At 39.3% G+C, this 12,493-nt stretch overlaps 1 protein-coding gene across 1 annotated transcript in view; it reads left to right on the top strand.

Moving 5' to 3' along the window:
- Positions 1-12,493, top strand: part of LOC117417103 (collagen alpha-3(IX) chain-like) — a 27,267-nt gene continuing 14,774 nt past the window's right edge. Inside the window, exons 1-10 of the mRNA XM_058990902.1 lie at positions 1-266; positions 1,992-2,060; positions 4,085-4,120; positions 5,081-5,152; positions 6,273-6,326; positions 7,773-7,808; positions 8,171-8,194; positions 8,582-8,635; positions 8,982-9,035; positions 11,186-11,227. Coding sequence (XP_058846885.1) covers positions 201-266; positions 1,992-2,060; positions 4,085-4,120; positions 5,081-5,152; positions 6,273-6,326; positions 7,773-7,808; positions 8,171-8,194; positions 8,582-8,635; positions 8,982-9,035; positions 11,186-11,227 — 507 coding nt within the window. The 5' untranslated portion in view covers positions 1-200. The remainder of the gene's footprint in view (positions 267-1,991; positions 2,061-4,084; positions 4,121-5,080; positions 5,153-6,272; positions 6,327-7,772; positions 7,809-8,170; positions 8,195-8,581; positions 8,636-8,981; positions 9,036-11,185; positions 11,228-12,493) is intronic.

Raw genomic sequence — 12,493 nt, forward strand, 5'->3', positions numbered from 1 at the left:
CCCTCTTTCTGTGTGTGATTTGAGCTCAGCCCCTTCAGCTGGAGACTCAGGTTTATCTGGATACAAAGTGAACGCATTCGAGGTCTGAGCTGCAAGGTGACGGAACGGTCCGTCTAAAACCGGGAGGAGAGAGAGCGAGAAGGAAAGAGAAAGGGGGAGCCGTTTTTTAAGTTAAAATCAGTGCTGAGAGGACGGGAGCCATGGCTACTTTCTCGGCTCTAGGGCTACTCTTTCTTTGCCAGCTGTTGACCCCTTCCTTAGCCCAGGTAAGTGCTAAATATCCACACGGTCTAAATGCAGAACGTGCAACCGAAGCGCACCAGCCGCAGTGTACTCCTGATAATAACTTTTTGAAGGACATTGTGAATTTCTCGGTCACTAATACCATGCATTTTTTTTTTCCTAAAGGTAATGTATTTGGGGATGACTTGATTTTAACGTATTTCGTTTCTTGATGGAATGCAAGGTTTTTCAGCATAAAGAAAGGGTGCGTCTGTTCTGTATGCACATTACGGATCGTATTCAACCTGCCACAATGCGATGTTTGGCAACAAGTTACGCTTCTGACGCTCACCAATGTGTTTAGCAAGCGTATAGTAGTCGAATTGTGGGACTGGATTAAAGTTTCTGGTGATATTGAGAGAAACTGCACAATATTGAAAACACCTGAATGCGCAGTCACAGCGGCTTACGTGTGGAGCAATGCGTTATAGGTTTAAGTCGTGAACTCCAGCAGCGAGTTCCATTGCAATTGCTGTCTTTGTCGTTTTCTGAATAAACTGAGAAACTGCAGGAAGGGTAGTCTTATCCAAGTTTTCATTTACGCAAATAATATATATATATATATATATATATATATATATATATATATATACACATACACACACACACATGCAAAGCCTATACAGGCAGGTCTTTCTAATGTTACACTTTTTTTAAAATTCTAACATTCAAATGTGAAGGAATGTTTTGCATCCACGTTCAGGAATCTGGAACGTTCCTCTCCTGGAGAGACCAGTAGCCATTATACAGTAACACCTTTGTTCATTCGGCTTGACGGCTGGGAGGTTTATACCCATAGGGATCACAGAAGCTCCATTTTCCTATGCCTTGTTTGTTTAATACTTTCTGCCTCCTCGACTGTAAAGTCAAACTTAAATGTAATTATTTTGTATCGGACCATTGTATTTGTTGCATATTGTACATTGGTCCGTGTTGTATGTTACATTGGGACAATGTTATTTTAAGTGCCTGCATAATGGTCGCTAATTCTGCACTGGAAGATATTTACATTCTAAACCAAATACTACTTTATGTAATATTTGGTTTATGGTTTAATATCCGTTGTTAACAGGCAGTAAAATTGCTCAGCTTGTTGGAGTTTTCATGAAAATCTCTGTGTCACCTTTTATTTTTGGTTAGGGCAACACACAAGTATTAAACACTGTATCAAAATGTTTTTTTAATGTTTTTTTTTTTTTTGTAGTCGGTATTTATTCCTGCTAAACTAGCTTTTGGTTGTATCGTAATAATGGTGATTGATATATATATAGTGGTGCTAGATTTTATTATATTCTAAAACAAGCAGTTTATCGATTGAGTTAAATTAAGTAACTTGCTATTACAAACAAGCGTAGATTTTAGGCAGCATATAACCGATGATGGCAATTAACAGCAATACAATGTAGTATTTCAAGAAGCATTTATACAGCGCCTCTCATGTCATCCCAGGCGATACTATAACAGGCAGTATTACTTTTCAATAATAGTGATGTAACTTAAAGATCATACAACAACGTTAACACGTTGTATCCCGAAATAAAAACAAAGGCTAGGTTAGCCATACACAGACTTCTCAACGAGTTTACAAATCTGTCAGGTGGCATGTAGGTATCAATTAAAATAATAGATTCATTCCATTCTAATCAGAATATCCTGATCAATATGAAGCACGTCACTGATTGTATCGGTTCTGTATTTATCTGCCACAGAGACCCGGCCCTCGAGGACCAGTCGGCCTGCCAGGTCCGCCGGGACCCCCAGGGAAGGACGGCATTGATGTGAGTGTTCAGTGTGTGAGCGAGAAGGAGCGCGTCACGGGCTCGGCTTGAGAAGGAGGGAGGGAGGGAGGGGTGGAGAGACGAGGGTACTAGCGTATTTGCTGTTACTATAGCGGTTACGACGACTCACTGCTTTCGTTTAATTATGGGTATTATTAGTATTGTTACCTATTATTATTATTATTATTATTATTTAATAAGTCGTTGGCATATGACCTGGCATTTCCTTCCTGTACTGTTATCCATAATTTCTGCATCTCGGCCTACTGTTGAATTCTTATCTCATAGCCCTCACAAAGCCTCAATAGTAATACACATATAGAATATAGCTTTTATTGTTATATCAAGTGATTGGCCAACACAAGGGCACTGTGCAAATAGAGTCCAACATCCACTTCTGTGCATCATTTGCTTCAACTATATTAATTCAACATCTGCATATTTTTCTAGATTTACAGATAAAATATGTCATACAGTACAATACAATGCAATCTGATCCAATACAATACAATACAATGCAATGCAATACAGTACAGTACAACATAGCCTTGTATAGTGACTTTCATATTGGAACTATATTGTGTTACAGAATTGTGAAATATATTGGACAAGGCAGTTGCTGCTTTTCATATGTTTATGAATATTGTTTATAATAGACTGTTGTGTCTTCTTCAGGCTATACAAATGTATTTGCATCTATGTATTTATTTAACAAGATGTCATAAATAATCATATTGACTTTATGTTTTATGATACCATCACCCGTATGTCCTGCATTACAGGACTGTAGAGATTTAACATCTCCTTTGCAATGCTGTTGATAGTTGAATCATTTTTGGTTAATTTCATATTTGCTTAAACATTTAGTTTGAAATGAGAGGTCAAGTAACCATTGCATAGTAGGGAGACTGATCAGACTCTCTAAGAGTATTATTGCAACAATGACCTCCACAGAAGTTATTTGTTTTTGTTTTTTTAACAAGTTGAGAAATCTCCGCCCATTCTCGATCACTATCCCATTGGACAACTGAGCAGTCTGTCACAGGCTGTTGCTTAGGCTCCGCCCAGGAAAAGGCATGAACCTCTGCCTGCCCGCACCAGGAAGGAATATCCACTAGAAACTGTCCTCAGGGCATCAGATGATTCTAGGGCATTTACCCAGCACTCCCTCCTTTCACTTCCAGAGCCCTGCACCTCTCTGACATCAGCCCACCCTGACCCTAACCCAACCCCAACCCTAACCTTAACCAACCCCAGCCCTAAAACCTAACCCTAACCCTAACCCTTTAGCATCATCTGATGCTCTGAAGACAGTTTCTAGTGGATATTCCTTTGTGCTGCTGCCTGCCCAACACACAGTATATTGAAACCCAAAAGTCTGTTCAGCCAATCAGCATGGAGAGTCACATATGCAACTAGCATAAGGCAGCATCAGTCACGGGAGCCCACCTGCAGCCAGTCATATTAGTGCTATTCCATCCTTTTCAAAACACATGCATAGATAGTGGCAGTTGTGGCCAGAAATCTTTGCAATCAGTTTAAACTAATACTACAGTTATGGTAAAAAAGGGAAACATTATATATATATATATATATATATATATATATATATATATATATATATATATATATATATATATATAACTTTAAACACTGGAAAGATTAATGATACAGTTTGGCATTGCTGTCAACAGGGTAACTAAAAAAAAACAGGATTTCAGACTTCGCCCCCTGCTAGCACTCCTAATTCGTGAGTGTTGGCCTGCCTGTTTGTCTTGACTCAGTTGATCATTGTGATGGAGGGTGTACTCCCCCCTACTGATCTGCCCCATTAGAACGAGCCCAGTGGATGAAACTAAAATATCTACCGTCTAGTCAAATGCCTGTCCTGTTGTAACAATTCAGTTACAGTGCAGGTGACTGTGTGAGTGCTGCTCTCAGCAGAACAATAGGAGACACTTGCAGTCAAGACGAATGCATTGCTGTTTCTAATTTAATGATTCATTTATTTGCTTCTTTTACAGGGAAAACCTGGTCCTCCTGGTCTCCCTGGCCCATCAGTAAGTATTTCAAGATGTAGAAAGTGTTCATGTGAAATACAGGTTTCCCATTGTAACCGGCTGGATTGACATACTGTAGCTCTTCTTTGGGGTCAGGCTTCAGAACTCCTTTGCTTCCATAGAGGCTGTCCACTCCTTAGCAACCATTGTTTAGAAATGTCTCTGCTCTCTAGAGAAATGCTCTATTATCATTTTCTTCTGATCTCAAAATACCAAGGAATGGCGCAGGATCAAACCAAACAGATTCCCGACAGGATCACTTGTTGATATTTTATGGGTTTGTTGTTGGTGCCAGACAAATTGTTGGCATCTAAATGTTTTCCATGTAGATTTTCAAGACTAAAGCAGTTCTAATATCAGTATTTTATAACAGATTTTAAAAACTCATGACTTTAATGCTTGTGAATAGGGCCCTGTATCGTAAACACCATTAGCAGCAAGGTTTCTCACATTTTAGCGCTTGCATGTTGACCTTACCAAAATGTCTGCCAGGAATGCTACTTTTCCCCTGCGCAGCCATTATGGTGTGGTCCAATTAAAATGTAAATGCAAACAATCAGAATCTTTATTTTGAAGGGTTGTTGCCCCTAGTTTTAAAAATAAAATCTCTGAATTTGTATCTTACCATTCTATGGGGTGTGTGGACAAACGACAGTGAAAAAAGCAAACGCTGCTGTTTAGCATCCTTTAGTCTTGGCTGAACGCGTGTGTGTTCAAGTTTGGAATATTTCAGTTTACCTCCGAGAGGCTGAACCCCTTTCTGTAGCGACAAGCAAAACATGCATCATGATTTTCCTTGTCAGCCCCTAAACGTATTGACCTTTGAAAGAACCCCCCTGCTGACTGAGAGAAAAGAAACTAGAAGTACAGGTGTAAGAATATCACTCCCTTACAGTACAAATCAATAAGATTAGTGATGACTGTGTGTGCGAACAGGTGTGATTCTGTGATGTGTTTTAGGGACCTAAAGGAAAAGCCAGTACACCAGGAGGAGCGGGACAGCCTGGGTTGCCTGGTCTTCCAGGCGTTGACGTGAGTACTCCACTTTTATTTTGTTTAATTCTGCTGCTGCTGTCATTACAACTGGGTTGCAACTGAGATTTGCAACAAGCACTATACATTATCAACAGGTCCTTTAACATTTGTTAGATATGACAGCCAGTATACTAACTGTGTGCTGCGTGTGTAGAAAATTAATTTGTCCATCGGGTGGCACTGTGTGCTATGCAAAAAAAAAGGAAAAAAAAGGTAAATAAAAACACGTTAAAAGGTTAGTGGTTTTAGCCACAATTCTGATATTTTGAACTAAGTCATGTAATGTGTTTTTGTTTTTGTTTTTTTACCTAAAACATTGCTGGACACATCTTTCGCCACTAGGGGATTGCTAAAAATAAATTTTTCAAACCATGCAAGAGAACTCAATTTGTATCTTAATAACCTTAAAAACAGGTGTTAAGTGCAAACACCTGAGTAATGGCGAGTGACATGACTTTGGTAGCAATCCTAAGCTTCTTCAGGGCATGTGGAATTTGTGCAGTTGGAGACTGAGGGAGAAGTGTATCCAAGAGAACACGTACTCTATACAGTAGAGCCTTGCCTATGAGAGTGTGAATTTCAGACAGACTGAAAACCCTTTCCTGTTGAGTGCAGTGCTCCCCTGGCTCATGCTTTACAGCACAGGACACTTCAGTACATTATATATTAAAGAGTAAAGTAGTTATTTGGTGGGTTTTTTAACTGGCAATGTTAAGAATTTTGAAGAATAATGTATTCTTTTAAGAAAACTCCCTGTCAAGCTATATGTTTCTAGAGACCAGAGAACCTATGCTGCACCAGATAGAGGTTTTCACTATCTATTGTGCATGAAAATCTTTGCAGATCAACTTCAACCTGAACAGGCACATGCATCACAACGAAATATAGCTGGGCTATATGAATTCAACATCTCGATTATACATCTGATGATGGAGGATATAGTTTAAATATATTCTAAAGATAAATGAAGCCCTACATTTATTAAGGATTCGTGTAAATGATCCATTCAGAATATGTGACTGCTGAAAGAACTCAAACCTAATTGAATGTGTTTGCAGTAACTTCAAGAGCATTTCTTTTCTTCCTGATGGTTGATGTCTGCTCTCTCTCGATGCAGGGTTTAACAGGTCAGGATGGCATCGCAGGTAAAGATGGACCCCCTGGACCCAGGGTAAGTACTTTCACATAAACCTTGAGCCATCATTCACAGACAAGCCCCTCACCATGACCTGCATCCACTGTATACATGGGAAGAATTGATATGCAGACAAGTTTCACAATTAAATAAGCTTTTTGAAGCTTTCAGTTTCATCATCACTGGATAAGCAGTTCTCTAGAAAAATGTATAAACGTTAGTGTGACACTCAGCCAAGTTGTCAGACAGATAGACAGGCAGTCTCCATACACCCCCAGATTGTGAGAAGTAATTATCCACAAGGAATCCACGGAAGTTACTAATGGTGTTATGAATACATTTGAAAGGTAATTTATTGCTGTAATGTATCATAGTTGAATGTTTGTAACAAACCCACTATTCGATTTTAAAGCCCTGGGGCAATCTGTAAGGTTTATAACTGTAGATATTAACATTAACAGGAAGAATTTCCTCTTCTTAAAAGTGATGCTTTGCAAAAAAAATAGATAAGTTTGTCTTGTGAATGAAGTTACAACACAGGAAGTTCTATAAAATCTATTTGACATTGTTTAATTAAAGAAGGTTGTGACAGCAGAGTGGTTAGCGATCAGAGGACTCCTTCACTACATGTTAGGTGCGGGTTTGTTTGTGCAGGACTCTCGGGACGGATTTGTCAAGCTGCCGCTAGATCTTAGCTGGATTCTTTTTTAATGAGGGCCACTTTGAATTGCATTTGCCTTGATAAGGTGAAGGGCTTCGTAAGCCTGTCTGGAATGTGCACGCTTACTGCTAAAGTCTGGAAATCTCACAGTTTCAACACTTTTTTGCTTTAAGACAGCTGCTCATTCCACAAAGCTAATGCCTTCTCTTATTATCGTTAATTAGAATTGTTATTGTGTATAAGAAATGAATGGATTGAAACTCTTTCTGAACTGCACCGTACCGTGACCCCTTGTTATTTCAGGTTTCTAGTCATGGCTGCTAGACCATGTTGACATGATGCATGTACATGGACTATACTACTGTATGTAAGGGCCTGTCACTAATAAATGACCCAAAACAACTGGGGAATCCATTGGGAATTTCGATTGATTCCATTCTATGTCCAAGTTTAACAAGTGCGGGCTTGATTTGTGTTTTTCCAGGGCCTTATCTTTGAACTCTTGGGTCATTCTTTAAAAGCGGCACTGATGACCCGACATATGGGTGTAAACACATTGTGGAATTTCTCATGACCCCCCCCCCCCGAGTGAAAAGAACACCAGAGCCCTGCAGTTAGCTCTCACTTTCAATGCTGCCATGCTGTCCACACCAGCTTGGTTTTCACAAGCAAATGAAAGAAGACCATGTGGGCTGTATGTCAGTTTGAGTGATCCACTTCGGTGACACCAATAATAACCTGTGTACCCTTCGGCTTTATTATTGGCTTTTATTGGTATTTACTTCTTGGTATTAATGCTGTGCTCTCTCTTTCTTTCAAAGGGGGAAGAAGGACCTGCAGGGCCCGGAGGGCCACCTGTAAGCATTATTATTATTAGTAGTAGTAGTAGTAGTAGTAGTAGTAGTAGTATTGTACTATTGCATCATTGTGTGGGTAACATTATAGCAGTCATTAACTACCAAATTAGCTTTTCACTTATAAATCTGCTGCCCTGTGTTGGGTACATCTGTTTGGAGTTGATTGGTTCTAAGTCCAATACACAAAATGTGTTTAATTAAGAGCAATAGGCTGTTTGTTAAATGTCCAATGAAGGACAGCACACATGTGTCTAGAATGGAACATGCTTTCAACAGCCACGTGCCTAAAGCACCGCGGTACTTAATGTCGGAGTGTATGAAAAACGAAATCACGATTAAAGCTGACATTTCCTTTTTGACAGGGAAGAGGGAGACCAGGACCTCCAGTAAGTGTTTTTTTTTTTTTTCTGCATGCCAGCATGCCAGCAGTTGCATTTATTTTCAGGTCTACAGGATGTTATGATCCTGTTTTGTTTTGTTTTTTTCTGTTTTTAGCTGACTCTCTAAACTTATACTATTGCCAATTGAGCCAGTAATTCTAGGGCAGTTATCTAACTTAATATCCTTAATGTCTAGATCTTAACAACACTCGATCAAAAACAAAATAGCATCTTGAAATGAACGGCAACAACCATGTCCTGACCTTTGACCTGCATCTGTTTTAGTGTCATTAAAATTGGTAAACAAAAAACAATGAACCGATCTCTACGTTCTACAAAAAAGCCTTTAATTATGTATTTGTTTATTTATTTACTTATTTATTAACTCTTTAGGGTCCAGCCGGGGCAAGTGGACTTCCAGGCGGATTGGGGCCACAGGGACCGACAGTGAGTTCAGTTTAATGCTGTTTTTAATTTTATATAACTTTATACCTTTAGTGTGTTCTGCATAGTGCCACATGTATGTCCTCTGCATCTTTGCTCACTACTGACATCTGCTGGGAGGGGGAAGGGACTGGAGAAGATGCTACAGTAGGTAACATTTTTGTGAAAATAAATGTTTGTGTTAACACTGCAGTAAGATCATCAATGTTTTATATAAAATAATCAGTGATAAATAAATCTAATACTAATACAGCAGAACCCCCCTTATACTTCTATGAAAACTGGAAACGTCACATGCATTCAAAATGCTATGATGATAGCAACTGATCCTTTTTTTTTCTTCTTGTAGGGGCCTGAAGGACTTCCTGGCCTTTCTGGCCCCCCTGGTCCTCCTGGACCTCCAGTAAGTTTTATTACATTTTAAAATGTTTTGCATTATAAAGATGATAGGACATGTTCACTTCTCAGGCTGCACAAGTAAAGACTGGCCACACAATCAACTCACTGCACAGGTTCATTTGCAGGCAGAGCAGCAGTGGGTATACAGTCCGGTATACCTCTAACACCCCCGTGTAGCAGTCTGTAACATCAGTGAGGACAGGCAGGCAGACTTCTTACCAACAGCCAGAGTGAGAAAGACAGAGAGCTCCCCAAGCTGGGGATTGCTTATGTAACATTGGGAAGAGAAATAAAGTGGCAAGGACGTTGACCTGTTCCCCAAAACAGAATGGGGAGATCAGTCATGGGTGTTACAAAATCCAGATATAGAGTAGATATAGAACTTCACCATGAGGTAAGTGCCATGTGACAGTGACAGTCCACGCACTGGTTACTCACAACACAGACTACAGTGTTACAAAGGCTTAGTATATACCGTACACCAATGCCACCTGCTGGACATTTAACAGGTTGCAGAAAAAAAAAAATTACTCAAACAACAAACCACATACCAGAGTGCACCAAAACAGTCACACTATCCACCTTATTTACTGTGCATTGAAACTATTTTATGGGTCTTGACCCAAAATGAATACCTTTTAAGAGTAATACCACATAATCACATAAGTCAGCAGTTGTTTGCAAAGGCGGCTCCTAAGAAACCTCCCAGCTGCTGTTGATCCATCCCCTGTGTCTCCTAGTCACCTGAAACCATGCAGGCAAAACATGGGGCAAAGCTGTTTAAGGGTTTCCTGTTACTATAGGATATTGCTTTCACAAAGTACCATATTCTTTCATAACAAAGAATCGGAGATAAGCATAGCACGTTGAACTCAAGATAGGGTTTATAGTAGCACTAAAGGAATTTATCAGTCCTTTATTGAGTCTCGTGTTGGTAGTGGACAGACTTTGGAAAGGGGTGATCTTAGACACTTATCACAAAGTATTAACTGCAGATGAACAGCGGTGAAAGATTGGTAAACAGATCACAAGCAGCACTGTCTCTGCAGGCAAAACAGTATTTTATTATCTTTATATATTTCAATGTATTTGTTTTGCAGGTGTTCATACTTGGGTAGTACCTACCAGGCACTGCTGGGTTTTAGCAGGAAAACAACTGCTGGCATATGAATGTGACTGCATATTAATTACATTGCAAATACACATCCACCTGTCTAAAAACAGTCGAATCACAAATAAATGTTGATTTCATTAAGAAATAAAATATAATTGTTTAATAACCACACATCCATAGGCATGAGTGCTGTGTTACCTGTATAATTAAGTGTAATTGAGAGTCACTTAGCTTAAAGTCGCACAGAATCACCATATTATCTAAAGTGTTACACCAGATTTCATTAACATTTTCAGTTTTGTAATTGAACTAATTTGTGTGTGTTTGCGGCTGAGGACCGATTATCAAAATGAATTCATATCCAGTTAGGTTGTGACTGCCAAGTTACTGGGGACAGTATGTCAGATTGGATCATTACTATAGAAACCAATTAGCTGATGTATCTTAATGAGAGCAGCAAGCTGTTCCCTGCAACTCGTACACAAAACAAACAATACGCTCCGAGAGTTATTTTCCTTAAAGCGTGTCTATCAAACTAAATAAACCCTACCTGTCTTGCAACGCCCTTGACTATAGAGGTCTCAAAAGTGCTGTTTCAAAAGAAACATGACATCACAACCAGGCTTTTTCATTCATTTTAAAACATCTGGAATGGAAAGTCCTCAGTTTGCTTGTGTCTCTTCAAGTAAATCTGTTCTACTTGCACTTCCTGGATCCTCCCACCTCAGCACTGTCTTGGGTCGAAGCATCTTACAGGCTGCAAAGCCTGTCAGTCATTAGGGGAAGAAGCTGATTGGTTGCTAACAGGAAAGGTGGCTCTGAAGGGGTGGGGACAGTTTCACTGTCCAGGTGAAATGACCATGAAGAAGATTCCATAATATCACGTTTTAAATGAAGAGACATGTTTGCTTAAGCATAGATTTCTGTCACAGCTAGGATGGAAGGACTGGTAAAGCATGCCTGAGAAAGGTCTTGCTGTGCTGTGCCACTGCACAGGGATCTCCGTGGCTCCAGAGGTGACCTTTCTTCTCTGTTTTTAGGGCCTCCCTGGAGCTTTTCCTGATGGCAGTGGAGATGCTCTGGTAAGCATTTATTATTATTGTGCAAGGTGGAAGTCTAAAACCTTCACAGTAGTGTAATGCCTTTATTATTTATTTATTTAATTGTAATGTATTTTGTATTTGCTTCTTTAAGAAATTATTAAAAGTGTTAATCATATTTTTTTTAAATAATGTACTGTCCTTTAATTCAACCAAATATGTAGGTTACAGCTGGATATTATTAAAATAAATTAAACAAAGGAACAGTAATCGATTGCACCAAAATGAAAATTTGATTAAAATTCATTAACTCACTTGGGCAAGTAAAAGATGAAAAAACAAAGATGATTTCAATGGCGTGTCGCTATCAGTCAAGATGAAGATTTAACAGGGTGGTGGGGGGGTCTACAAACAGTACATCAAGTGGGAACAGTACAGCACAGTTCCAGAGTTAATAAACAGCAACACTTTTGTTAATAGTAGTTCTTTGTTTTTTTTATGATTTAGTATAAGAAATAATCGTACACAGTTTGATCATACAGAATCCGAACAGTTCCAGATGACATCTCTTATAATAATCAGACTGTTACACGACTAATACCTTCTAGTGCGGGACAGGCACCCATCTGCCACTAAAGAGAAGGTGGCAATATACAGGAACAGGGGTCATTTTTGTAAACTACAAAAAATGGAAACGTTAACAGTGAAAGCGTTTTATTTTTAAATGCCCTTATAAAAGTTTACCATAGTAAAAGCATTGGAAAGTGTAATAAAGCATAGCGAAAGCATGGTAAAGCCCAGTAACGTATGGTAAAGCATGTTAAAAACCTTGGCAAACCATGGTACACTGTGGTGAATGCATTATATAACACTATGGAGAAGCTCTCTCATCCAGTATGGACCGGACTTATTAAAGCCCCCCCCATGCTTACTTTCCTGGGTAGACAGAGGTGTCTGTTCAGTTGATCTAAACCAGCGGTGTCCAAAGTTGTCCCTTCCACTCCTGGTCTTTGTTCCAACCCTGTTCTAAATCGTTTTCTTGAACCAGTTAAACCTGCATCCTGACCCTGAAGTAGTTCATTATGTACCTATTAAACCTGGAGTGAAATGACCCTCCAGGATCGGGAGTGGACACCAACATCATTTAAATAAATAGAAAAAAAGTTTCAATATATTTCCATACAGAAATGCACCAATGAGACTTGCATGCAGTGTTAAATGTTTGATTTTCATAGGTGCACATGTATAATGTCTGAGTGGCAGTAATTAGACCCGCCGCTGTTTAGATCAATGGAATAGACCCCTGAG

The sequence above is a fragment of the Acipenser ruthenus genome, chromosome 18 (genome assembly GCF_902713425.1).
Source record: "Acipenser ruthenus chromosome 18, fAciRut3.2 maternal haplotype, whole genome shotgun sequence".
Classification (NCBI taxonomy): domain Eukaryota; kingdom Metazoa; phylum Chordata; class Actinopteri; order Acipenseriformes; family Acipenseridae; genus Acipenser; species Acipenser ruthenus.